At 42.2% G+C, this 27,267-nt stretch overlaps 1 protein-coding gene and 1 long non-coding RNA gene across 3 annotated transcripts in view; one reads left to right on the top strand and one right to left on the bottom strand.

Annotated features, from left to right (window-relative positions):
- ITGA9 (integrin subunit alpha 9) overlaps window positions 1–27,267 on the top strand; it is a 390,243-nt gene that overhangs the window by 308,446 nt on the left and 54,530 nt on the right. Inside the window, exons 22-23 of the mRNA XM_021934572.2 lie at window positions 2,095–2,203; window positions 8,603–8,710. Of these exons, the coding sequence (XP_021790264.2) occupies window positions 2,095–2,203; window positions 8,603–8,710 (217 nt within the window). The remainder of the gene's footprint in view (window positions 1–2,094; window positions 2,204–8,602; window positions 8,711–27,267) is intronic.
- On the bottom strand, window positions 8–12,148 carry LOC110742604. Of its 2 annotated transcripts, none has more exons than XR_004182194.1 (3): window positions 12,061–12,148; window positions 7,651–7,802; window positions 8–92 (listed from the first exon to the last, which is right to left on the bottom strand). It is a non-coding gene; the product is annotated as an uncharacterized LOC110742604 (long non-coding RNA). The 2 variants fall into 2 exon arrangements; XR_004182195.1 differs by lacking the exon at window positions 8–92 and adding an exon at window positions 1,471–1,554.

Here is a 27,267-nt window from a genome sequence, read left to right as displayed (position 1 = left end):
GGGATGCCCTCCAGTGGAACACTGTGCTTCTCATATTTGCATGTGTAGACAGCCAGGAGCCAGGAGCTGTGCCACTTCCACTTCCTCCCAGCCTTGAAAAGCAGGATGAAGCTTTAACTGCAGTAACTCATACCCTCCTCCCTCCTTATTTTCTCCTCTGTCCCACTTACCCACCCACCTGTTAGATAACCTGAGAAGTCTGGTGACGAGTTTAAGCCCCATAATTTCTTTGAACATTCCAAATACCTTTATATGCATATATTCCCATCTACCCCTAGTCCCTCCAGAATGCCGTATGGTAACAGGCAGCATGGATCCTGGGATGAAAATCTCAGCTGGAAGCCGCTGGGCCAGAGGCTACCACCAGATGTGTCTCCAGTCCTGGCTCACAGGAGGACCGCTTTCTGATTAGCTCCACAGTCAGAGCTGGCTTTGCTTGTTTCTGTTAACTCCCTCTGCAGAGCCAGAGGTGGCTCTTCAGGATGTCTATAATGGTCTGGAATGGGCAGGGAACCATCCCAACGGCCACACCATCTGTCTGGGTGAAGTCCACGGCCATTCAGTGCCGCTGGCATTGTTGGAAAGCAGGACCCTGGGCTGCAGTCTGTGGAGACCTGAAACAACCCAGGTCAGTTTTCAGCCAAAGCCCTGGCCTGGAAAAATGAGAACTCAGTTTCTTTCCAGCTTCAGAAAACAGAACGCATACCTCTTTGATAGTGGAAAAAAGATTTACACAATTAGTTTAGATCAGATGAGGACCCACTGAACCCTTGACCCAAATGCAAGCTGAACTTTCTGGAGGTTCACAGTTTCTCGTTTTTCGGTTTTCAAGTGCTTGTGGGTCGCAGTCTTGACTAGCAGTGGAAATGTTGATCCCTTGCAGGGAGAGCCATCCCTGCACTAGCCCACACTGCTGGGAGCCAGTGGAATGAGTCTCCAAGCATTCCTGCTCCTGAGCTCTTGGCATTTTTGGTCATGTTTTTTAAACATGAGGCACTGGTGGAATATATTTGCAAATTAGCATATTTTTGCCTCTGTTCACAGCTCTATTTTTAACTGTATCATTTATTTACTTGTCTCATCAAAGGCACAGCAAGAATATACCCAGAACCAAGCCCTATCCTTGGGGACAAAGAGAAAACATTCTCCCCACCACCCCCAGACACTTGATCATGTAATCAGGCCTTAGAGGATCTTGCTGGGAGATGTTAACAGCTCCTGATGAAGCCATCCGTTAAACAAATGAGTCAACCTCTGATCTCTCCAGGAATCTAAAACAGTTCTTGTCATTTGGTAATGCTGGGAACTCACTACCTTACTAAAATAATGCACTAAACGTTGAAAATGGATGAGTTGTTGTCTATTCGGACTTAGTCTCAAAAATCTTCCGTTGTTGTGTTTAGGTAAGTGAGTGGCCTCCAGCATCTAGAACTCAATATTTGTCTGGGAGTGTCAGTCTGAGCTTTGTTTCTTCTCAGGGATGTGTTCATATAAGTAACATTGAAAGCATTGCTGCAAATTGAGCTTGAATTCTTCTCACCTCTTATGTAGCCTCTGAAATCCAAGGGAAAATGCTGTAAATGAATGGACTCAGCTTTCAAATGCCTAACTTCTAGTCATCTTGGCAGGCTGACAAATTTAAGTTTTTAAAGTGAATTTGTCATAGAGTGGGGTTTAGGATGCCAAATATATAATTCATTTACATTTATTTTTTAAAAGCTTATGATCATCTTCTTCAACCTATAAAACATTTTTTGAATGACAAAACAGAAAATGTATACTTTTGTAATCCAGTTTTTAAAAAATCAAAGCCATGATAATCTTGTCATTTCAGAAAGGTAGTCCCAGTGCATATTTCTCCATGCAGTTTATTGACGTAACCTAGGATGAGAAGACACTACTATTCATGCCTTATCAGAAAGCATAGCCTGGCTATGTCTGTTCATGGGAGAGAGAAGTAACAGCCCCAGCAGGGAAGCACTGGGTACAAGACACTGGATTAAATGGAGACAAATGTTTGCTTCCCAGAATGGCAGTGATCACGGGTGCTTGACTGTGGGTGGGGATGACAGATTTCATGCTTTCCTCTTTCAGAATCATGTCTCCAACCTCATTTGTGTATGGTGAGTCCGTGGATGCAGCCAACTTCATTCAGCTGGATGACCTGGAGTGTCACTTTCAGCCCATCAATATCACCCTTCAGGTACCCACTCCTGGAGACCTCCTCTGTCCCTGGGGCTAATGGAAGGGCACGTGGGATGTCTCTCCTACAGAGGGCTAGGCTCTTGTCGGGAGAAATCTTTCTGTGGTTGGCTCTTGTGGTGTATGTGTGATCTGTAACCACACATAGAGTGAATCCCTTCCATGCCTGGTACTCTACTGTACAGGCCCCTCTGCTTTTCAGGACTTGGAAGGAAAGGTCCACATTATGAACACCAGTTTTCCCCAAGAAGTCTTTTGCGTGGTGGAGGCCTCAGCCAATGTCCTAGCCCAGATGGCCCCATGAGGACCCCTTTCTGTTCTCCATCATTCCCCACCTTCTGGGCAGGGCTGCCTCAGAGGATTTGGATTTGCTTTGTCCCTTCCTCCTGAGATTTTCTTGCCAACTCGTCCAGGAGCCTCCTCCTCCCACAGGGGAACAGACTTTTGGAAGGGCAGTTTTGCAAGAGCAGAGCAGTGTGAGCCCCTGTGAGCCCCCTCAGGAGGCACGCTGCTCCCTCACTGAGCTGTGGCTGGCTCACCCGGGCACACAGGCATCGTTTCCAGCAGGTCCACTTGGTGTAGACTGTGGACATTGTGAAGGACACTGTTTCTTCTTTTAGTTGGGGGTCAGCAAACTTTTTCTGAAAAGAGCCATGGGGTAATTTAGGCTTTGTGGGCCATTCAGCCTCTGCAGCATCTATTCAACCATACTTCTGTAGTGCAAAGGCAGCCATAGATACCACAAAAACAAAACTTTAGTTCCTTATAGACAATGAAATTTGCATTTCATATAATGTTCACGTCTTGAAATGTAGGCCCAAACAAGAAGGGATGTGCTGAAGGTCCCAGAGCTGGGAGAAGCTGGGCTGGGGCCAAGACCTGGCCGCACTGGCTGGGCCCTATGTGGGTGAAGTGAAGGAGATGGGCCCAGCTCACCCATAGGACACTGCAGTCCATATCTCCTCACTCTCTGGTGCTACCTCCCAGAACTCTTCTCTGCCTCTTGCATCCTTCCCCATGGAGAGATGGTTTCCCACTCTGGCATTCACTGCTGTGGCTAAATAACAATTATTTTCTTTCCTTGTGGCCTCTCCTAGGTGGACTTAGGGGATGACAAATAATGACAGGGTGAGGGTCTAGAGAATGTGGCAGTAAAACATTTGTGGGCTCTGACAAACAAAGGTCTTCCTCTCTCCAGAGTATTCTCCCAGCAACAGACCCCAAAACCATGATGCATAACACATGTCCCCAACTCACAGAGGATGTGCCTTCTGACCAGCTAAGCCTCCGCTGTCACACCCCGCTCTTGATTTACAGGGGAGAAAGGGAAGGATGGGGTTAGAGCTTGCTTTTGAGACAGTAGAGTGATGGCTGTGAACAGGACCTCTGAATTTCTGAATTGCTTCTCAGTGATTTTATTTTTCTCCTTTGCTTTTCATCATTGGGTAGGAAATAGATAAAGACCAGATGGGTTTATTTCATTTTAGTTGTTTATACTCTTTCCTACTCTTATAGTTTTGGGGGTATCTTGCAATTAAAGATGTATTTAGAAGGGTTCAAGTAATACAGACCATGTAATGAAGAGGGTATGAGTGTTGAAAGAAGGAAAAGAAGAACAGGGGTTGCACAGAAGATACCAAATGTTCTTATCACCCTCTGGGAAAAAAAAGAAAGAAAGAAATCTGAGGGTATGCAGTTTATCCTTCCAGTGGTTTCTCTGAAGGTGATTTTTACAGGGAGCTTAAAGTTTGGTATTCAGGCAAATAGTTTTCTTCACGTCTGACCTGAAATAGGACTCAGGCTAGAGAATCCAGCCCTGGGGAATGAGTGATTGGCATGTCCCTTAGATAAACTCCTCCATGATCCATTGCCTGAGGAAGTGCACAACATTCAATCCAGGGTTGAGAGACTTGGGTCTTGAAAGATTGATAGTGTGTGCCTTTGATTAGAAGGAGATCCTTCTGTGTTAGCAAAGCCCACATTTTCCTTGAGAATTGTCTGACTACTTATTTATTGGTGTAATGGTTGTTATTGTGGTTGTCCTGCAGGAAGGTCCCTAACCAGGGTGGCAGTGACCAGAAGGTGAAAATACTGTGGGAGGCGGCCAGGAATATGGAGAAAATGCTTCTGTATTTCCTTATTCCAGTAATATTGTTCCTGAAGGAGAACATAAGACTTTCCATATGAACAGAGTTTTCTGTGCTTTTAAAAATCGGTTATTCAACAAGGTACATAATTGTTTAAAGGCTCCACTGCCATTGCACACAGGAAAAAGGCAGAGATACTAGTCTTGGGCCTGCTTTCTACATTTCATCACAGTTTTTAAACAGAGACACATTAATTCGTCGACAATTGAGAGGCTTTTTTTGGCATCAAAATTTAAAGCATTTCCCCAAACAATGGCCAAAAATAATGCAGAGATTGCACATGAACATTTTCAGAGAATCCAATATAAAGACGTTTGTTAAAAATAAAGATGGTGATACAAGCTCTCCTGTCCTCCTGGCTCTGATGAGTGAAATAGTGTAAATCAGCATCTTTTTCTTCATTGCTTACCCGCATTCATGCTTGAATTGGGATTTCCCAGACATGCCAGTAGGTTTCTTTTTAATTCTGTGCACTCATGTTTCATTTCAAATTAGTTATTTCAGCTATGGTCAGATATTCCTTCCTCTTCTATGTCTTCAGGTTGTTTTGGTGAATATTGTTCATTTTTGAATCAGGAGTTGGCAACAACCACTCATCTGCTCTATCAGTTTTTATCTATTTATTCTTTGAAGCGGAACCAACTATTGCAGAAAACCAAAGACACAGTTTTCTAGGGAAGAGCTGCCTGGAGCTAGATCTTCATACATCCTGTCATGTGTGAAGACCTGGTAAGATTTCTGGCTTTTTGTTGGCTCTGCCCTTCTGACCTCAACTTCAGAGTTGCAGATTCCCTGGATTCTCTTTCTAGTCCCCAGGCCACCAAGCAGCATGTCATTCCTTCCTCTCTCCTACTCATCCTTTTTAAACATTTAGTTTTAAATTGACAAATAAAACTTATATCTTTTACTCCTCTTTTAAAAAATAACATCTTTATTGAGATATGATTACATACCTTAAAGTTCACCCATTTAAAACATACAATTCAATAATTTTAATATGTTTACACAATTGTGAAACCATCATCATCATCTAGTTGTAGAATATTTTTAAAATTTTTTCATTTTAATTTTTGTGGGTATATGGTAGGTGTATATATTTATGGGGTACATGAGATGTTTTGATATAGGCATGCAGTGCATAATCATCATGTAAAATGGGGGTATCCATCCCCTCAAGAAATCCTTTGTGTTTCAAACAATCCAATTATACTCTCTTAGTTACTTTAAAATGTACTATTAAATTATTATTGACTATAGTCACCGTATTGTGCTATCAAATATCAGGTCTTATTCTTTCAATTTTTTTAATCCATTAACCATCCCCACCTCCCCCCGCCACAGCCATCCCCCCATTACCCTTCCCAGCCTCTGGTTAGCATCCCTCTACTCTCTGTCTCCAGTTCAATTGTTTTGCTTTTGAGTTCAATTGTTTGGGTTCAATTTTGTTTGATTTTCACAAATAAGAATATGTGATGTTTCTCTTTCTATTCCTGGCTTGTTTCTTTCCTTTTCTTTTTTTTTTTTGAGACAGTGTCTCGCTGTCACTCAGGCTACTGGGGTACAGTGGTGCAGTCTCGGCTCATTGCAGCCTCAACCTCCTGGGCTCAAGCAATCCTCCCACCTCAGCCCCCTGAGTAGCTGGGACTAGAAGGACACACCACCACACCTGGCTAATGTTTTAGATATGGGGTTTCGCCATGTTGCCCAGCTGGTCTCGAACTCCTGGCCTCAAGCAATCTGCCTGCCTCAGCCTCCCAAGGCTTATTTCACTTAGCATAATGACCTCCAGTTCCATCCTTGTTGCAAAATTTTAGAACATTTTGATCCCCCCCAAAAGAAATTCCAACCTTTTGAACAGAACCGCCATCTTCCAGTAATTCGCCGAAATGCCGCACCCAAAGGGAAAGAGGAGAGGCACCTGATATATGTTCTCTAGGCTTTTTAGAAAACATGGAGTTGTTTTCTTTGGCCGCATATATGCAAATCTATAAGGTGATATTGTAGACATCAAGGGAATGGGTACTGTTCCAAAAGGAATGCTCTGCAAGTATTACCATGGCGAAACTGAAAGAGTCTACAGTGTTACCCAGCATACTGTTGGCATTGTTGTAAACACAAGTTAAGGGCAAGATTCTTGTCAAGAGAATTAATGTGCGTATTGAGCACATTAAGCACTCTAAGAGCCAAGATCGCTTCCTGAAACGTGTGAAGGAAAATGATCAGAAAAAGAAGGAAACTGGCCGGGCACAGTAGCTCACGTCTGTAATCCCAACACTTTGGGAGGCCGATGCAGGCGGATCACCTGAGGTCAGGAGTTCGAGACCAACCTGGCCAACATGGTGAAACCCCATCTCTACTAAAATACAAAAATTACCCGGGCATGGTAGTAGGCACCTGTAATCCCAGCTACTCGGGAGGCTGAGGCACGGAGAATTGCTTGAACCCAGGAGGCAGAAGATGCAGTGAACCAAGATCAGGCCACTGCACTCCAGCCTGGGCAACAGAGCGAGACTCTATCTTGGGGAAAAAAAAAAAAAAAAGAAGGAAGCCAAAGAGAAAGATACCTCGGTCCAACTGAAGCACAAGCCTGCACCACCCAGAGAAGCACACTTTGTGAGAACCAGTGGGAAGGAGCCTGAACTGTATAAATTCATGGCATAATAGGTGTTAAAAAAAGAAAGACCTCTGGACTGTTTAAAAAAAAAAAAAAAAGAAGAAGAAGAAAAAGAAAAAGAAATTCCAAACCCATTGACATAGCTTCTTGTATTAATTTCCTTTTGCTGCTATAAAAAATTACTACAATATTTGTGGCTTAAAACAACACAAATTTATTATCTTACAGTTCTGAAGAAAAGAAGTCCAAAATGGGCCTTGCCAGGCCCAGTGTTGGGGCTGGTGTTCTTGCCAGAAGCACCAGGGGAAAATCCACTTCCTGCCTTTTCCAGCCTCTAAGGGCTGCCTGCATTCTTTGGCTCATGGCCCCCTTCCATCTTCAAAGCCAGCAATGGCTGGCCAAGTCTTAGGATCTCTTTCTGATCTGACTTTTGCCTCTTCCCTATATAAGCACCCTTGTGAGTACAATGTGCTCACCTGGATAATCCAAGATAACCTCTTTATTTTAAGGTCACCTGATTAGCAACCTTAATTCCCCCTGGCCACATAACATTCACAAGTTCCACAGATGAGAACATGGACATCTTCGGGGGGGCCTGTCATTGCTGCCTTTCCTACTCCCTATTCTTCCTGCTCCCCAGTCCTAGGCAACCGCTAATCTACTTTCTGTCTCTAGAGATCTGCTCACCTTTTTTATTCCTCTGCATATTCTGTTTCTTCCTCAAGTTTCATGTTCAGCTTTTTCTCTCCCTCCTTGCTCTTATTGGTCTCTGTGACCTCCATCTTTTTCTTCATTTCTCAGGAAATGATTGACTTCTGAAGACAGAAAATGGAGAAATGCTAGGGAAGACAAGAGAGACAAAGCTTTATAGAACCAAAGGCTGAGACAGAGGGAGACAGAAGAGGGGTGCAGTTGTGCAAGGGATGAGCTGCAGATTGCCTGGAAACCAAATCAGCTGGCTAGTGTAGTAAAAACAGCTCTCTCTGTATATTCAATCACTTGGTTTTGGGATGACCCACTTGGTCCTTAAGGGCCTCAGTTACCTCAAACTGGCAAAGGAAAGAGGTTGGACCAGATCAGTGGGTCTCAAGGGGTGGTTCCTGGACCAGCAACATCAGCATCTCCTGGGACCATGTTATAAATGTGAATCTGCCAGCCCCACCCTAGACCTACTGAGTCAGAAACTCTGGGCATGATCCCCACTCCATACCCCCCACAACCAATGTGTGTTTTAACAAGTCCCTCAGATGATTCTGATGTTATGCTAACGTTTGAGAACCACTGGACTAGATTATGATGTCTGAGTTTTCACCAAGTGTGATAGTCTATGAGTAAATTCCTATGCGTGTAAAAAGAAAAATAATTTTTAGCAGGAAGAAGACAGTAAAATGTTGAAAGGGAATATGGTAATTTCAAAGTTTGGAATTTTTAGATACATGTTAGAAGTGTTTCTATTTTGTTGAAATTTCCTGTCTGAAATTTTCAGTAGTTCACTTTACTTCAAGTCGTGACCTTCTAGATCCGAACCTTAGAGTTTCTGTATGTGATTTCAAAGAATCTTAGAATGTATATTGCATGACAGGAAATGGAGGTCTGCTGTCTTCCACTGAGACTTGCTGTGTGTGTTCCACACCCACAGGTCTACAACACTGGCCCGAGCACCCTTCCAGGGTCATCTGTCAGCATCTCTTTCCCTAATCGGCTCTCATCTGGTGGTGCAGAGATGTTTCATGTCCAGGAAATGGTGGTGAGTTCTCCATTTGTTTTCACTATTGCTTTCAGCTTTGAGCCAGCCCATTCAAATTTTGTATTCCACCCTACCCTGACGTGCACCCCGAGGGCGCAGAAAATTTAACTCATCTATCCTTTGGAGACATATCTGGAGAGGCCAGGGGACCTATGATACCTGAATTTCTACATTGAGACTGCTTGGTTAATGCCATAAGAAGACCTCTTTGGGGACGGGGAAGGGTTGATTACGAACCATCTCCTGGGATGGACTTTGCTGGCTCTGGGAACCCCCAGCAGCTGTCTGCAGTTGCATGTGTCTGAATGCACTTTGCTGAGCGCATTTTGCACAGGGAAAATGCCTTCAGTCCATGGTGAGAGGCTCCTGAAAGCACTGCTCTCTATAGGGGCACATGGAGGACATTCAGCCAAAGGGACAGTTTCTCCATAGATAGCTTGAAAATCGGGGCAGCAAGGCCCATAGCAGGTGACACATCTGAGCCCAGAGTTGAAGGGGACACAGCCCACAGGGTGGAGGTTCAGAAAATATTGTGTGATGGTGACAATAGTTTCTGGCATTGCTGCCCTCTGGGTCATGTGGGCTGAAAACCAGATGCATGTGAATGTTGAATGTGGAACAGGTCAATCCTCCCGAGATGCCGACTCAGTTGTTAATATCCCTCATGATGTTCCATTCCGGTTCCACAGCATCCCCTTGTCTGTGGGCTCTGCTGACCCAGCAGAAGAAAGCCACCAGTGTTGTGTACCTATGATGTACTGTGGTTGGAACTTAGCATGAGGTGAACAGACCACACAGGCTCCTGGCTACCCTCTTAAATATTATTAGCCATACTGACCACGCCACCGTTTCCCCAGCAGCTAGCAGTGTTCTCTTCCTCAAGCATGCTTTCTGAGTTGTTCACATGAACATCTACAGTGTTGCAGAGAGACTTTTTTTTTCCTATGGGCAAAATCATCTATTGACCAAAATAAGACATTTAAGTCACTCAGATTCTGAAGGTACCCCAAAACCAAGGATACCCCTTTTCCTCTTAACTGATCATCGAGCCAAGGAAAAGCCACTGGAAGGGATTTTGGCTCACACTAACAAATAGCTGACTTGCATGGAAGGCATTAGAAGTGGTTTCCTGAAGACCTGGAGAACTGCCTGGCTATCGGTCTGGCTGAGTGGACCCTCCGATACCCAAGTGGTGTGAGCTGGCTGTACTCTGTTCTTTGGGCCTGAGAAACAAATCCTTTGGATTTTCAAAACTATATTTAGAATTTTCATAAAGTCTGTAACAGAATTCCTAAGATGGCCAAGTCTCCATCTGGATAGCCCAGCCTGTGATCAAAGGCTGTGGGCATCTTCATGGTATGGAAAAGTAAATTCACTGGCACATCTCACTAAGCAAGTAGGAAAGCTCTCTGTGTTCTTATAAACGATCACCACTGAGTCCAGAATGACAACAAGAGTAGAAACATAAAAGCGAGTGCATGAGGTGCTGTAGTGAAGAGGCTAGAGTCCCCAGATACTTGTTTCAGTATATGGGGCTGGCACACCCTCTGCCTTCAAGCCCTCAGCAAGGGCCTCCTGTGGCTCCTCCCCTCCCTTGCTCAGCAGGGCCTGAGAATGCTCACTGGGTCAGGTGTGACTTAGAGCTCGTGATGGTTTCCACTTTGGCCTTCTGGGACTTTGAATGGAGCAGGGCTTTCATTCTGGGGATTTGGGTGGCTTGGTGCAAGTGAAATTCAGTCCTATTAGGAGAAACCAGCACTCATTCTCTGTACTGCAGTAGGAGGTGACCCTTTGGCCTGGTGGCATTCCCTCCCCACCCCCACTCTCAGCCACCACCACTCCCCAGCCTCCAACAGGCTACCGAGCAGCTGGGCACCAGCTGGGCATGTTAAGCCGACTGAAGCAGAAACGGATTATAGGCATGGAGGGAAGGCTCATCTGTCATTCCTCTCCACACCCTTGGGACCCTCATATGGTTTCTCCCTCTTTAACAGTGCCCTTGGTGTCTGTATTGCCTGTGATTATCATCCATAGAGCATACTGAGGGTGGGCTTACTGGCCCTGTGGGCTCTGGGCTCCTACCTATGGACTCACGTGTGGCACAGTTTTCTGACTGTTGGTTCAGAATTCATTTAGAAGTCTCTGGGGCTGCTTCTGGGGTCCCTGGGCAGGACCAACCTGCCTCTAGCTTTCACCAAAGAGTCTTTTGTGTTTGCCCAAAGGATTTCTTGAGGTCCAGCTGTCTGTAAGTGGAGAGTGTCTGGCTTATATATGGGAGGTTTTTATGGGGAGCCTAATGAAGTGTAACCACTCCAAACTCCCAGCCTTGGCTCGTGATCTTCTTTCCTTATAGCAAATGTCTCTGAGCCCCTCTGCTGTGCTTGTATTTAACTTAAAAACAGAGCCACAGTGGTGGCCTGAGGAAAGACTATCAGTTTCCACTGCTTCCCACCCACTGGGGTTGTGTGGACCCTACTCTGACTTCCCACAGCACAGAAAAAAAAGGAAACAGGTCACTGTGGACCTAGTGTCTGTCCATCAGGAAGCCAGATTGTAATGATCATGAAAATAATAGAGGGGAAGAGTGGCAGACCTTTCTAGTCTATCTAAAATAGCAAAATTACCAATAACAAATCATTCTTGATTTGTTCACAAACACTGACTCAGCAAGCACCTATTACATGCCAGGCTCCAAGAAGAGGAATAAGTCCCACGTCTGCCCCAGAATTCACTGTCTTGCAGGAAACAGATACATAAAATACCATTGTAATACCATATAACAAATACAATAATGGACACATGCCCAGGCCCAAGGATGCTACAAAGGTTCAGTGCTTCACAAAGGAAGCTCTTCAAGTCAGGGCTTAGAGGATGTGGAGTTCACCAAGAGAACAGGTGAAGAGGAAAACATTCCAGATAGAGGAACAGTCACCATGTGTGAGTGTATGATGAGTATCTGCTGTGTTGGGAGCTACACCTAGTTCTCCATTCTGTTTGCCTAGCTCTTATACAAATATGCAAGAGTAGGTGCTCTGTGTGCCTTCTGCAGATGTGCAGAAATAGATATTTTGGCAGAATGACAGAGAGTACTAAACCACAGTCATTTCCTCTGACAGTTTGTAAATTAATCACTCCTCTTGGGTACATTGTGTGTGTGCTGTAGACCTGAACCTTCCTATCTGCTGACTTAGGCATGGAGAAGGCCAAGCTCCCTGTTTGATACTAGAGTCTAACTATATGTCATGGACATTGTCAGCAAACCACCCTTGGCCTGCTGCAATGACCAGTAGCTATTGACCTCCCTAGCTTACTTTTTTCCTTCTATTGGACAGTCATTCTAAACAACTCACCTGATTTCCAGGAATAAAATAGAGTGAACCAGACAGCTTATGGGAGGCAGGCTGTGGCCACTTGCTCCTTAGAGATTTCGTTTTGAAGTGAAGATATATCTTCTTCTCAGTTTTTCAGAACTGACTTGAAAAATTGAACCGCTTCACATTATTGCCATTCTTCTGCAGAGGCGAGCCATGTAGCATAGCCCCTGAGCGCAGGTCTAAGATTGCATCAAGATAACACATCTGTCACAAACTTCATGGCTCATGAAGGGAAGAGGGTAGTGGTCTTTCCAAAGTTAAGTTTGACTCACAATGCCTGAAGGTTCAAGGAAAGAGATGGGAGCTTTATCTCAGACTGCAAGCTTCACTTGATGGAGCTAAAAACCTGTATTTGTGAGCGGCTTTCTCACACTGGAGGAGACGGCTTTGGGATTTGGCTCTTGTTAATATGCAAAAAGGGAAAAAGCTAGAAATGATAGCTAACAGGGAGTGAAGGGCTAGAACTTTTATTCCAGGTGAAAGTACTGGGTTTTTCAAAGAACTCTAGTGTTAGTCTAGAAGAGATATAAAATAAATGTCATACCATTCTTTCCTCCTCCTGTAAAACCAATTGAAAATATTGGCCTCTCTGGCTTGTTCTGTTCTTGCTATGGGGCAGTGATTCTAAAGAACTGACGTGATTTCCAGGAGGACATAAAATTGTAGGGATGAATGATAATTTTCTAAGGGGTTACATCAATGTCTTTGCCATAGGGTATCATTAGGATATTGATTTCAATATGACATGAATACCAGCATCTGTTAGAATATTCCAGGTCGGTGCCAGGACTCATATTTTAGTAAATTGTAAAATTGTCCCTCCCCATGCACATACACTAGACAGGGCTACCCAGGATGTACGATGGGTATCCCACAATGAGTCAGTTGATATGGGAACTTCAATTAATTTATAGTGGGGCTGTTCATATCCCTGTGAAGAAAATATGCACCTGATATATCACTGACCATAACAGGAGCTTAAAATTAGACATAAATAGAGGAATGAATTGTTTTCCCCAAGGATGACCTGGAGAAACTTCCTAAGTTGGGGCCATCAAATCAGTCGATATAATCCAAGGCTAAAGAGGGAAGAAAGTACTCCTGAATAACTGACCCTCCCCAAAAAAAATGAATACCATTTGTTGCTGTCCCAACACTTTAATAGCCTTTTTCATGTGCTGTCAAATTTAATCCTTATGGCACATCCGTAAGGTAAGGTCATTATCCCAAGTTGAGGAACCAAGCCTCAAAGATTTGCCCAACCTGACACAGCTTCTAAAAAATAGAGCTGGGTTTGTAACCAGGTCTGTCTGACTCCAAGGTTCACGTGCTTCCCATTGTGCTGAATTGCACACTGCTCCTGAAAATGCTGCCCGCTACCTAATCACCAGAAGCAGGCTCAGTCAATAGGACAGACAGATGATGAGTAGACCTCCAAGAATCACCCACCAGAGGAGGAGCATCAACCAGGGTAGAGAGGCAGCAACTGCAATCAAAATAACTAATATCAGAAGGTGCAGTAACAAGGCCAACAGAAGGCTTCTCAATAGGCAAGACTGATGTCTTCAGAGCAATGCAAAAAGACAATGTTTCCATGAAACAGAATAAACTGGAGATTTGTAAATTCAAAATTTTGATCATTCAAATGAAACCTCAGTATGAGCCATACAGTAGAATAAATATAAAAGAATAAAGCAATGGAAGAAACTTGGATTTTCTGGGAATGTATTGTAAGAAGAACAAAAAAGCCAGTTAAACTTATTCCTTTTCTAAATAGCAATCTGGAATGAAAATATCAGATGATCATAATATAAGAGTTAGAAGTCAAGAGAGCTGGAAATGAAAGCAAGTCAAGATTCTTGTCTTGGTGGGACAAGTTTAAGTACCACTTAACTCAAGGCTTTTGTAAAATAAATATTTAAATATATAAAATTTTAAGGGCAACAAAAAACAATTGAAGACATCCAAACCACTAAAGAAGAAGAACTTAAAACATAATAAAATTCAAAACAATCCAAAAGGAAAGAATTTATGAAGAAAAAAAAGTGTGTATAATAAGATGGAAGTAATAAACCTAATTATTTCAATAATCAAAATAATAATGAATGGATTAAATGCCCTAGTGAAAGACCCTCTCAGATTAGAATTTTAAAAATCCAAGCACCAAATAACTTCTAAGAAATACACCTTCGAAGTTACCCAGAATGTAAGGCATTCAAAAAAAAAAAAGGGCAAATGTTAACCCAAAGAAATCAAGTATAGCAATATTAACAGCAAATGAAGTATAATTAAAGCCCAAAACCCACAAACATTAAACAGGGCAAAAGAAAATATATTTCAGAGTGTTAAAGATTTAGTCCATTAAGAATTTGTAACATAAATGAAATTTTATGTAACCAACGACATAGCTTTAAACATAGACATAGAAACACAAAAAGAAATTGATACATTCACAGTCATTGCAAGAAAATTTATGGCTTTCCCCTCAAAAATCATCACACAAGTAGGAGTAAAATAATGAGTATTTGAATAATGCAACTAGAGTTGTGATCACTTATATAGAGACCAAGACAGAATGAGTCAGAATGTCTGATTTTCATTACTGCTCCCTTGTTTACCAGCTATGGCAACCTTGAGGAAGTCACCTAAACTCCCCAATCTTATTTTCCTCGTCTGTAAAATGAGCTAATAGTAGTGCCTATCTCACATTGTAAGGACTGAAGAAACTGATTTATATAGAGTAATTAACAGAGATCCTAACAGAAAGGAATGCACATTCTTTTCAGATGTGAACATCTACAAATTATTCAATGTACAACAACACAAAAATAAGTATCAATAGAATTTTAAAAGTCAAAGCGGTAGAAGCCACAGTCTCTGACCACAATGCAATAAACTTGGAAGTTAAAAACAAAAGGTTAGGCAAGCAAACAACTGAAAACAAATCCACTTGGGAAGTTTTAAACACCATTTAAATGAACTTTTTAGATAAAAAAGAAATCAAAGTTGAAGGGACAAACAAATTAGAAGTGAACAACAGTGAGCAGTTGTTCATGTCAAAACCAATGGGATTTAGCCAAACCAACACAGAGGAAAATGCCACTACTTACCTGTGGAAAACAGTGGAGACTGAAAATAAGTGAACTAAATTGACAACATAAAAACTAGACAAGGGCCGGGCGCGGTGGCTCAAGCCTGTAATCCCAGCACTTTGGGAGGCCGAGGCAGGCCGGATCACAGGAATCAGGAGATGAGACCATCCTGGCTAACACAGTGAAACCCGTCTCTGCTTAAAAATACAAAAAACAGCCAGACAGGAGTGTGAGGCCTGTGAATCAGCTACTCGGGAGGCTGAGAGGCAGGAAAGATAAGCATAAAACCAGACCCAGACTTGCAGTGGCTGAGATCCGGCCACTGCACTCCAGCCTGAAGTGACAAGCCGAGACTCCAGATCTCAAAAAAAACTAGACAAGGGACAATGAAATAAATAACTTCGAGAAGAGCATTAAAATGAAAATTGTATTAAAGACAAAGCATATCCTGAAATAGAAAAAATAATAATAATAACAACAAAAGTATTCCACATTAGCAAAATCAAAAGCTATTTTTTGGTCCAAAAAAATAGACAAACCTACAGCAAGCTTCAACAAGAAATAAGAAGAGTGATGATGCCATAAAACAACACTAGAAATACTTTTAAAAGAAGTACCATACTTGTATGAAGATTTAAAAATTATAACATGTTCTGAGCTGGGCACGGTTGGCTCACACCTGTAATCCCAGCACTTCGGGAGGCTAAGGCAAGAAGATCCTTGAGCCTAGGAGTTCAAGACCAGCCTAGACAAGGAAGTAAGACCTTGTCTCCACAAAAAATAAAAAACAAATTAGCCAGGCATGGTGGCACAAGCCTGTGGTTCCAGCTACTTGGGAGGCTGAGGTGGGAGGATCCCTTCAGCCCAGGAGGTCAAGGCTGCTGTGAGCCATGTTCACGCCAGTGTATTCCAGCCAGGATGACAGACCCTGTCTCAAAACAAAAAACAACAAAATATCTTTTTACAATTTTATTCACACAAAGATAAAATCTTAAGAAAATATGCATGAGGTTAAAAAAAAAAAAGTCCAACTAGACTGATTATCTTAGAAAAAAAATGTAAAAGTAGACAAAGACCTATACCTTAAAAAAATCACAGACCCAGATAGCTATATAGGCAGGTTCTAGTAAGCTTTCAAGGAATGGATAATTCCTATGTTACATAAGCTGTTCCAGAGAGTAGAAAAAGATAAAGCAACTCATTCTAGAAAACTAACATAACCCTGGTACAGAAACCAGAAATGGAGAGTGGGCACATTCACACAAAAATAGGAAGCAGTGAGCCAAACCCATTTTGAAAACAGATAGAAAAGTTCCAAATAAATTGCAAATTGATTCCTATTAGAAGAATAATATATTCTGGGTAAAATAGGATAAAATCCAGGAATGCTAAGTTGGTTCTCCATGAGGAAACTGTTTAATATAACTCATTATATATTATTATTAATATTAAAAGGATTAAATGAAAAATAACCAAATGATAATCTTGATAAGGGCTTCTAAAAAGTGAAAAATTAAATTCAACATTTATTTATGATGTTTTATTACATTTCCAGTAAGGAAGGCATAGAAGGAGACTTCCTTAACTTGACAAAGACCCTTTGCCAGAAACCTATAGGAAACTTGAAGCTAAGTGAGGAACAAGCAGAGTCACTGCTAGTGTCTCTTCAGTTTAGTTGTGTTGGAGGCCTTAATAAAAAGAAATGATAGCCTTTATTCTAAAAATATATATATATATCCCTATTGTAAAAATTGTTATTGTCTCCCTAAAAAAAAATCCAAGAGAATCAACTGATTGGCCGTGAGGACTTGTGAATACAGAAGGTAAGAGCTGAAGCTGACTGTAAACTGCCTGATCTTCAAATACTTTCCCCAGAGACACACAGACACAATATAGCCTCTGACCAGTCATTGGCTGATCACTAAGCTGTGCTGATCCAGGACAACCCGTACAAAAGCAGGCTTAAAAATAAAAACAAGTGATAAGTATGTGTATATATGTATATATGCAATATGTATTTTGCCAGCAGAAACATCAGAGGCTGCACACCCCAGGAAAAACAAGACTCCCAAGAGTTTGTCCAGGCAAGTCACTAAACAAAAAAAAAAAGTAACAACTACCCCGAAATGGGAGGGGTAAGAATCCAGAATTGCTACAAAATATTATCTAAAATGTCCAATTTAAATACACACACAGACACTGTATATATCATATATATTTCTCATGTGCTGTACAGGAAGAAAAAAAAAACAGTTAATAAAAACTGTCTCTGAGGAACCCAGATGTTGGATTTAACAGACTTCAAAGCAGCTATTATAAATGTTTAAAGAACTAAAATCAGTTTAAATAAAGTATGACAGCAATGATTCATCAAATAGAGAATATCAGTGATAATATCGATGAATAAATTAAAATAAGTGGAAATTAAATAAATGAATAATAAAATAGATGGAAATTATAAGAAGAACCAAGAGGAAATTCTGGAACTGAAAGTAAAACATGGGCCAAGCATGGTGGCTCATGCCTGTAATCCCAGCACTTTGAGAGGCTGAGTTGGGCATATCACCTGAGGTCAGGAGTGGAGACCAGCCTGGCCAACGTGGTGAAACCTTATCTGTACTAAAAATACACAAAAATTAGCCAGGCGTGGTGGCAGGTGCCTGTAATCCCAGCTACTCAGGAGGCTGAGGCAGGAGAATCGCTTGAATCCGGGAAGCAGAGATTGCAGTAAGCCAAGATGTGCCCGTGCACTCCAGCCTGAATGACAGAGCAAGACTCCATCTCAAAAAAATATATAAATAAAAGAAAGTTAAGCACTTGACTGGGTGTGGTGGCTTATGGCTGTAATCCCAGCACTGTGGGAGGCCGAGGCAGGTGTGAGGTCAGGAGTTCAAGACCAGCCTAGCCAACATGGTGAAACCCTGTCTCTACCAAAAATACAAAAAATTAGCTGGAAGTGGTGGCATGTGCCTGTAATCCCAGTTACTCAGGAAGCTGAGGCAGGAGAATTGCTTGAACCCAGGAGGCAGAGGTTGCAGTGAGCCGAGATCACACCACTGCACTCCAGCCTGGGCAAAAGAGTGAGACTCTGTCTCAATTAAAAAAAAAAAAAAAAAAAAAAAAGTAAAACACCTGGAATGAGCAATTCATTAGAGGGACTCAATAGCATATTTGAGCTGACACAGAATCAGTGAACTTGAAGCTGGATTACAGTACAGATTATCCAATCTGAAGAACAGAAGGAAAAAAGAATAAAACATGAGCAAAATGGTTGAAGCCCCAGAGGCCTTTGATGTGCCTCGTGGGACACCACAAAGTATTTCAAGATATACACAATTGGAGTTGCAGAGAAAGAGGATAGAGAAAAGGGGGCAGAAAAATAAATTTGATGAAATATCATTCCAAAACAGTGGCAGTGTATAGACTCTTCAATAAATGATTTGAAGACAATTGGCTATCCATTTGGGAAGAAATTAGAGAAAGCCTGTACCTCACAGAAAAACAAGCAAACAAACAAAAACAGGTGAATTAAAGTTTGATGTTAAAAAAAAAAAAGTATTTGCAGAACTGAATATTTTCGTAATCTTTAGATGGGAAGCCCTTCTTCCTCAGCAAGTCATAAGATCCTGAAACTATAAAGAAAAGATTAACAAATTTAAATCTATAAAAAGTTAAACTTTTATGTGATCAAAATACATCATAAGGGAAAAGATATTTGGGAGAACATATTTGCAACATGGGTAACAGATAATATATAAATTACTTCTACAAAACAATACAGAAAAGACCAAAAATTATAAAAATGGTTGAGGTTATATGAACAGGAAATTCAAGAAATTTTAGGGACTGGGTGTGGTGGCTCATGCCTGTAATACCAGCACTTTGGGAGGCTGAAGCAGGAACATTGCTTGAGGCCAGGAGTTCAAGAAGAAATTTTAATAGCAAATAAACATATAGAAAGATGCCTAGCCTCATTGGTAATCAGAGCAATGCAAACTTAAAATGAGGTTTTTCTCCTCATGAAACTGGCAAAAATCTAAAAAATTGTTCAGATCCATTGTCAGTTAAGATGAAGAGAAATGAGCACTTTCAAATACTGCTGGTGTGAAAGGCAATTTGACAATAACTACCAACATTTAAAATACGAATGCCAACAATCCCACTTTTAGGAACCTGTCTCAAAACCTTTACGTAATATATTCAGAAGAAACTTCTAATTTTCTGATGGTAGGTTTATATTATCATGGTTCTTAGCATAAATGTTGACTTCTCCTATTTTGGTGAAGTAGAACATAACTTTAATAATGTTCCGTTAGGATTCTGAGAGAAAGTTGTTAGATTCAGACCAAAAAGTAATGAATTCTGACTAACTTATTACAGATAGGCATAGTGCAGAGATACTGTATCAAGTACTTTACAAGAACAAATTAATCTAATCTTCATAATAATTTCGTGAGGAAATTGAAGCGAGGAAGAGTTAGAGGGAAGGCCAAGGTAAATTGGTAAGTGGCTAAGTTGATGTTCACTCTTAACAGTGGGGTTCACCATGAAATAGGAGTTCAGCAGGAATTGTTTCTCAAGACACAGGTCACAGAGACCCCGCTGATAAAGCAGGATGTGGTAAAGAAGCCTGCTGAAGCCAGCCAGAATCAAGATGGTGACACTAATGATAATTCACCAGCACCACGACGATTTACAGATGCCATGGCAACTCGAAGTTACTCTATATGGTCTAAAAACAGAAGGAACCCTGGGTTCTGAGAATTCCCAGCCCTTCTCCTGTAAAACTCATGAATAATCCACTCCTTTTTTAGCATTTAATCAAGAAATAACCATTAAAATAGCCAAGCAGCAGCCCTTGGGGCTGTGCTACCTATGGGGTAACCACCCTTTTGTTTCTTTACTTTCTTAATAAACTTGCTTTCACTTTACTCTCTGGGCTTCCTCTTGAATTCTTTCCCTTAGGAAGCCAAAACCCACTGGCCCTCCCAGGCCAAATCCCAATTTGGGGGTTCACCCTGCCACAACTGTACAGTGTGGAAACCTTGGTCCTTTCCACTGAAAAATCAACTCAGAAAAGGTAGATTAATAGGAGAAAAGGCACACAGATTTATTTAACTTGTATACAGGGGAGGCTTCAGAATGAAGACCCAGCCCCCTAGTAAGGTACGGAAGCTTATATACCATCTTGAGGTGATAGAAAGAATGCATGCTCAGAGCATGACCACAACCAGGTTTTAATGGCAAGACATGTTATGGGGGAGAGAAAGGAGGAGGCTTGGCTAGCAACGGTGACGTTGTTATGTAGATGAAACCTTCCAGGTCTTAATCCTTAGAGAGAGTAGATGGTGAATTTCTTTTCAGACTTGTAAAGGTGTCAGACTCAAATCTGTCCTAGATCTGGGAAAGGCCTAGAAAGAGAAGGCCTGGCTGCATTCAAGGAGATTCTCTACAGATGCAAAATTTCCCCACAAGTGATAGTTTTGCAAGGCCACTTCTGTCTGCTGGCCCTGCAGCAGCCATTTCAAACTATGTCAAAGAAATCTATTTTGGGATAAAACATTTTGATTTCCTTCAGCCACCTTCAGGGTCTTGCGCTGTCATTTTGTCTGGGTGTGTAGCTGTCCAGCAGCTCTAGCACCACCTGGAAGTTGAGGCACGGTCGTGCAGAACTGAGGCCCCACCCAGGCCTGCTGAGTCAGAGCTTTCACTTCAGCAAGATCCCCGGGGATTCCTCTGTCTGTTCATATTTAAGAAGCACTGGTCTAAAGCATGAGACTTAAATCTCTGCTCTCCCATTTTCTTATCTGTAAAATGGTGATGACAGTCCTCACCACGAGAGGCTGTTGTGGGGATATTTTTATCCACATGCTCGTTCTTTCAACAAATACTTTGCACCCAGCATATGCTAAGCACCTACTGCAGAGGGGAAAACAGACAAAAAGTAATTTCCAGCCCTCAGGTAGCTTACATTCTGGTGGGGAAAGACAATAATAAGTAAAGCGTATAGTTTATTACGTGATGGTAAATGCTATGGAGAAAAATTTAAAAAGCAAGAGAATAGGGATTGGGAAAGGTTGTAATTTTAAATGCAGTGGTCAGGGACAGTTTCACGGAGACCTTTATTCAGAAGTTGCAGGGACCAAAGCTATCTTACAGGAGTCTGCAATGGGATCTTCTTTGCCTATGAAGTCCTTGCCAAGTCTGTCTTTCCTGAGAATTCTCTCCCCCTTGATTATAGCCTATTTGATTTCTGACCTTTGAAATGCCAGCCCCTATGCTGCCCTTGTGTGGGATTCCGACTGGACATCCAGAAGTCGCCGTGTGTGTTCTCATTAGCTTTCACTCTGGGGGAGTTTTCTGCCACAATGTGAATCACTTATTTTGCTGGCAACAGCAGTTGACAGTGATACTGATTTTTAAAGCCTGCACATTTCACATCAGAAAAGTCCTGGATTTTATGACTTAGCTATGCTTGCAGGATAATTGCAACAAGAAGTCTCCCCTGCAGCCAGCTTATTGGAGTTGACACTTGTATAAGAGCCAGGCCTGGCACTTTAAACAACCCAGCAAATCACCCAGAACAAAACTGAACAATGCACATTTTATCTCTGCTGCTCTTCCCCATCGTGAACACATGCTTCTTTTTTCCCTCCTTCACCCTCAATTTTTTTTTTTTTTTTTAGAAAGTCAAGGGCTGACTACCAAGCCAGCTCTCTGGGTGAGAGGTTCCTTCTAACAAGGATTAGAAACCCCTCTCATGTAGGAACAGGTGGATTTGGGGGACTGTATGATCCAACCTTCTACCTTTGGACAAAATACAATCGAGATGTCTCCCCAGTACAACAGAACCACTTTTCCAGCAAGTTCTGTTTGTTAAGCCATTCTGGTATCCCTCAAATCCCTTGTTATGACTATCCACAATTCTCCGTGCCCCATGACCTTTCCTTAGCTAAAATGAAAAGCAGTTGCCTAGTTCCCTCTTACAGAGAAGTTGAGCTATTACCTTGACTTCCCCCTTCTCTTCCAAAAAAGATTACAATTCCTTTAATTTTCTTTCCCATCCTAGGGTGTCCTCTTTGCTCTCTCCATATTCTCCAAATAAAAATTCAAAACTGGCAGCAAATCCCATGCCTTTTCATCCAACCCCTCCTCATCACGAATCATTATCACTCAGGCAGTAAGGACCTGGTTTACCGTCTGAGAACTTTAGTCCTAATAATTCTCTACGCCAACTTCTAGTTCTAATAATTTATCTGTATAATGCTCAGAAACACTCCTGAGATTCTCAGTAAAAAAAAAAATTAAGGTAATCTTAATGGCCAAAGCCATGAGGTCCAAAACCCCACGTTCCCTCCCACCCACCTTTCCAGGCCATTTTCTCTAATGGCCCCTCGTCCCTGACCTTGTCTTCCAGCCTCCCTGGACTATGAAGGCTGCTGAAGGCTCTCACTATGCACTTCCCTGGGCCCCCTGCCCTTGCTAGTGGCTTCTCCTCCCCTCTGGCTGTGGAAAGCTCACTCATTCTTCAAGACCCAGTTCATATGTCCTCTCTGTCAAGCCTTCCCAGATGCCTTCACAGATGGTCCTGCCTCAAGGCCTTTGCACCTGCCTCTACTGAGAACACTGTTCCTTCCAATCTTTGCATAGCTGGCTCCTTCTCATTATGCAGATCTGAGCCCAGAGTTCACTTTCTCAATGAGTCTTCCCTGAACACTTTACCTAAAGTTGCAAACCCCCATTACACTGTATCCCATTTGTATGTTGTTTTCTTTGTAGCACTTGTCACTATGTGAAATTACTCTTTTATCGTCAGTCTTCTTCCACAAGATTAAAAACACCATGAGAGTAAAGGGTAAGGTCCTTATTCTCCGTGTATCCCCAGCATTTGGTGCCAAGACCATAGTGAGTGCTCACGTAAATGAAAAGAATGGGTGCTTCCACTCTGTTAGTGGCATCTTCAGACGCACAGTCACCCGTTGTATCTCCTGGGGATTGGCTCCAGGACATCCCCTCATCTCTACTTGAGATCCCCCAGTAGGAATATTTTGACGAATTCCTTTAACCCATGGCAGAGGTTGCCTTAATTTCAATGTGAGATTAAGAAGGTGAAATTTTGAAATAAGAGATTGAATTACTTATCAGAAACGAAGGCTTCTTAGAGCAAATTTCAGCCCTACAAGCTGTGGTCAGGGATGTGAATACATATTTCCTTCCCCCTCAGTTTCTCTCTCACACACAGACACTGCTGATCTCAGTAATGGCCCTAAACTTTCTTTTGTTTTTCCTTTGCATTTTCTTCTTTCTGCACATGTATGAATGCAAGCTGAATAGTCAAGTTCCTGAAATGGGTCAGGATTAGGTTTGCCTTAAATCTTTTTCTCAACAGAAGCCAAACACTTCAAAGAAGGGAGATGGCTGATTGAATTCTGGAACAAGAGTTACGTTCCTAGGCTGTTGGTTAATTTGAGCTTGGCTAGAGGGAGAAAGCGTGTGTGTTTCTGTGCACAAGTTACACTCAACACACACCCTCTGGAAGGTGGGGGTAAGCTTCAGCCCTGGCTGTCCGTACACAGTGTGGTTCAGAGGCTGCCCTTTAACCTGTGTGGCCAGAGAGAATAAATCAAGCCGGCAGTGCTGTCTCCCTGCTGACTGAAGGCGCCCGGCCTTATCAAGGAGCCCAAATGTCTTGTGCTCACAGCTGCTGTGACATCTGGAAGCATTAACGCTTCGTTGCCAGCGTGTGGGCCGGTTGAATGCTGATGTGTAGGTGCCTGGTGTTCTCTGGTCTGCTACATGAATAGGCGTTAAAAGTTGGTGGTGAGGAGTTTGCTTGCGCTCATTCCTTAAAAGCAACATGACACAGAGCCCTGCCATGGCAGGGGTGATGGGTTGTTACCAAAGTCGATAACAGGAAATCTCACTGAGGATAAACAGAGCTCATCGGTCATTGCTGAGAAACACATGGTTCTCATTTAACCTTCCAAGGACTAATTGTGTATGCTTCGGAAGCACAAAAACAGGAAAACACTTTTCTGACATACACCCCAAGTTTCTTCAGACCAAAAGGAACTGCCTCAACATTGTTAGATGCTAAGAAGTAATGATCTCCCCAGTTGTCAGGGAGCCAACCTCACTTACTTCTCTTTAATCTAAACTTATGACCTAAAGCGTATTTCAGGCCTCCCATGAAGTCCTTGAAACTTGAGACTTAATAAATGACACCGAGGTTTCACTTTTCACTGCTCTGGTGTATGTACTCTCAGAAACGTAGGGGAAGAGGTTAGACAGATGGTGATGCAGGAATCATGGCATCCAGAAAATGAGTGTGATTTACCCTTTGATAAAAGGGAACTAATAAAGCAATATATGCAGGAAATGCAGAAACAACCCAGTGAATCAATAGGTGTGCTGCTTTAGCCTTTAAGGGAAGATGGGTCTGAGCTTCATTCTTTACCTTAAGATGGGTCCAAGAGCTAGAACCAGAATTTAAACAAGCAGATACAAGTCCAAGGACCATGTTGTGTCTCATATGGGGGCTACTGACTCATTTATTACCCAAATCAACTGACCACAAAATATTTCATTATCTGTGGAAGGAAAACATTGTTGGTATGCATGTCAAGTGCTCAGATAACATATTTATGTATCGCTTTTTCACTAAAGAGAATCTGACCGCATCTGGAAATTCTTTTGTGTCACTGCCTCTCTGAGACTACTTCCCATCTGTATCGCTTTAACGCCAATAAAAGGCCATCCCCATGCCTGGGAAATGGGCTTCGTCTGGGGAACTTGTCTTTCTCTGATTACATGTAAATTAATTAAAGGCCATCCCATTTTACAGGGCAGCCTGGTGGTGGTGGCCTGCACTCTTGACTTTCCAGCATGTTGGCCTGTCAAACGCAAAGGAAGAAGGAGGAAGGGAGGATGCAGGGGCATTGTTTTAGTCAAACCATAAAGCTGTTGGAAATGAAATCCTCTGGCTTTTATCATGAGAAGCAAAATTGTTCAAGAAATAATAGCAGCCTCATACAGAAGTCAAAACTGTGTAATGGATTATACTCAACCTTTCCTCTGAAACATTGGTCTGGAGGCTTTGCCCCTTTATTTTCAGTTTCAGGTTTGATCTCAGTAACACCCTGACCTTTTCAGACCCCATACCACTTTTCACAGGGATGATTGCCTTAAGGGTTGGGGAAAGGGTTAGAGAAAGCAAGTATTTTATTTAGAAGACAGTTTTCAGTTAGAAAGAGAGAAGACATCTATAGTTACTCTCTTTTCCTTTCTGTGCTTAAGTGATACTAGGTCATTCTTTAACTTCTTGCTTCTCCTGCTCCATCCCCAGCTCTGCAGGTTTGGAGTGGGCTGTTGTGTGATTTTGTTTACCCGTTTCAGTTCAAAGATAGAACTCTTTATTTGAACACTGAAGCTAGCAGGGACTGTCCAAAGCCAGAGCCTTATATAAGCCTAGTTTATGTTGTTATGATCATCAGACTGTTTCTCTTTTTTTGGACTTTTGTCTATTTGTATAAACACCTTGGAACCACTAGCTACACAGAGGGGTAAATGTCAGAATATCCGAACTTGGTGCACTAATGAACACAGTCTCTTTTCACAAAGCAAAAGAACCCATCATTCTTCAGAAGGATCTCCCGAAGAATGCCATTGAAAACTCATTACTTTCAAATGGGATGATGCACGAGCAAGTAACATGAAGTTAGGCATGTTCATATTGAGGAGCAATCTAAGATCATTATCGCTGTTTCTCTGGTTTATATTAAACAGTGTCATTGCAATTGAAAAATCTGAGTAAATGAACAGAGCCTGTGAGCATTCACCATTTGTAGGTTATCCTGAGTCTGCGTTAGTACAGGGTCTTGAAATGAATAATATTATCATATTTTAGTCTTTGGTCAATATGAAGAAACAATAGTAAATCATACAACATGATTTAACATGAGATATAATTTGAAGAGCTCTTTAAGGCTGGTAAGCAACTATGAATCATGGTTTGCATTTTTCTAGATGGATAATGTGAAGCTATCTTATTTATCTTTCTAGAACTAGACACCTTAGGTCAGGCTAATCAACCAGCTGGCATCATTTCTCAGTTATTATATGAGTACTATCTTTATTTCAAACCCTGAAATCCTAAAATTAATGTCACCACAGCCATTATGGTATGTGTTCAGCCTCCTGTGCTGGAATAGAGGCTTACTGTCTTTCGATGCCTTGGTTCTCAGAGTAGGCAATGGGTAATTGAATTAGCAAAGTAGGCATTCAAAACATTCTCTGAGTTTTCAAACTCAAGGAGCATGTGACTTCAGAGAAGCAAACGATAAGTCAGGGGGTGGGTCATGTTTACCCCGTTGCCATCAGCTGTGATTGGTGTAATACGATATGGAAAAGTGGCCCAGGGATGTAACAGAGAACATAAAGTCAATGAATAACACAGAAACGTGAGTTAACAGGAAACACATGTTATTCTAAAATGAACCTAGGTCCCCTTTAATCCAAGCCAATTCAACAAACATAGCTTTTAGATCATAGTTTTTAGGGTTTTTTTACCCAGAAACCACACTGGGGATGACTCCAGCCGTGGCTCATGGGGAGCACTACTGTCATTGGGTTTGTTCCTCTGCTAATGTAATCTTCTGTTTTCCTTTTATTAGTGACGCACGCATTCAAGGGGCATCAAGCCACGGACAGTTTGGTGACCCTCCCTATCCTTGGAACCCCAGCCAGCTGATGGGGTTGATACTGGTAGAATGGCAAACTGGTAGAGGCATCTATGCTTCTGCCTGTTAAAAATATACTAATAGGCCAGGCGCGGTGGCTCACACCTGTAATCCCAGCACTTTGGGAGGCCAAGGCAGACGGATCATCTGAGGTCAGGAGTTTGAGACCAGCCTGGCCGACATGGTGAAACCCCATCTCTACTAAAAATACAAAATTAACCAGGCATGGTGGCGCACACCCATAATCCCAGCTACTCGGGAGGCTGAGGCAGGAGAATCGCTTGAATCCGGAAGGCAGAGGTTGTAGTGAGCCGAGATTGCACCATTGCACTCCAGCCTGGGCAACCAGAGCA

This window comes from Papio anubis, chromosome 2 (genome assembly GCF_008728515.1).
Source record: "Papio anubis isolate 15944 chromosome 2, Panubis1.0, whole genome shotgun sequence".
Taxonomy (NCBI): Eukaryota; Metazoa; Chordata; class Mammalia; order Primates; family Cercopithecidae; genus Papio; species Papio anubis.
This window is presented reverse-complemented; position numbering and strand designations above follow the sequence as displayed.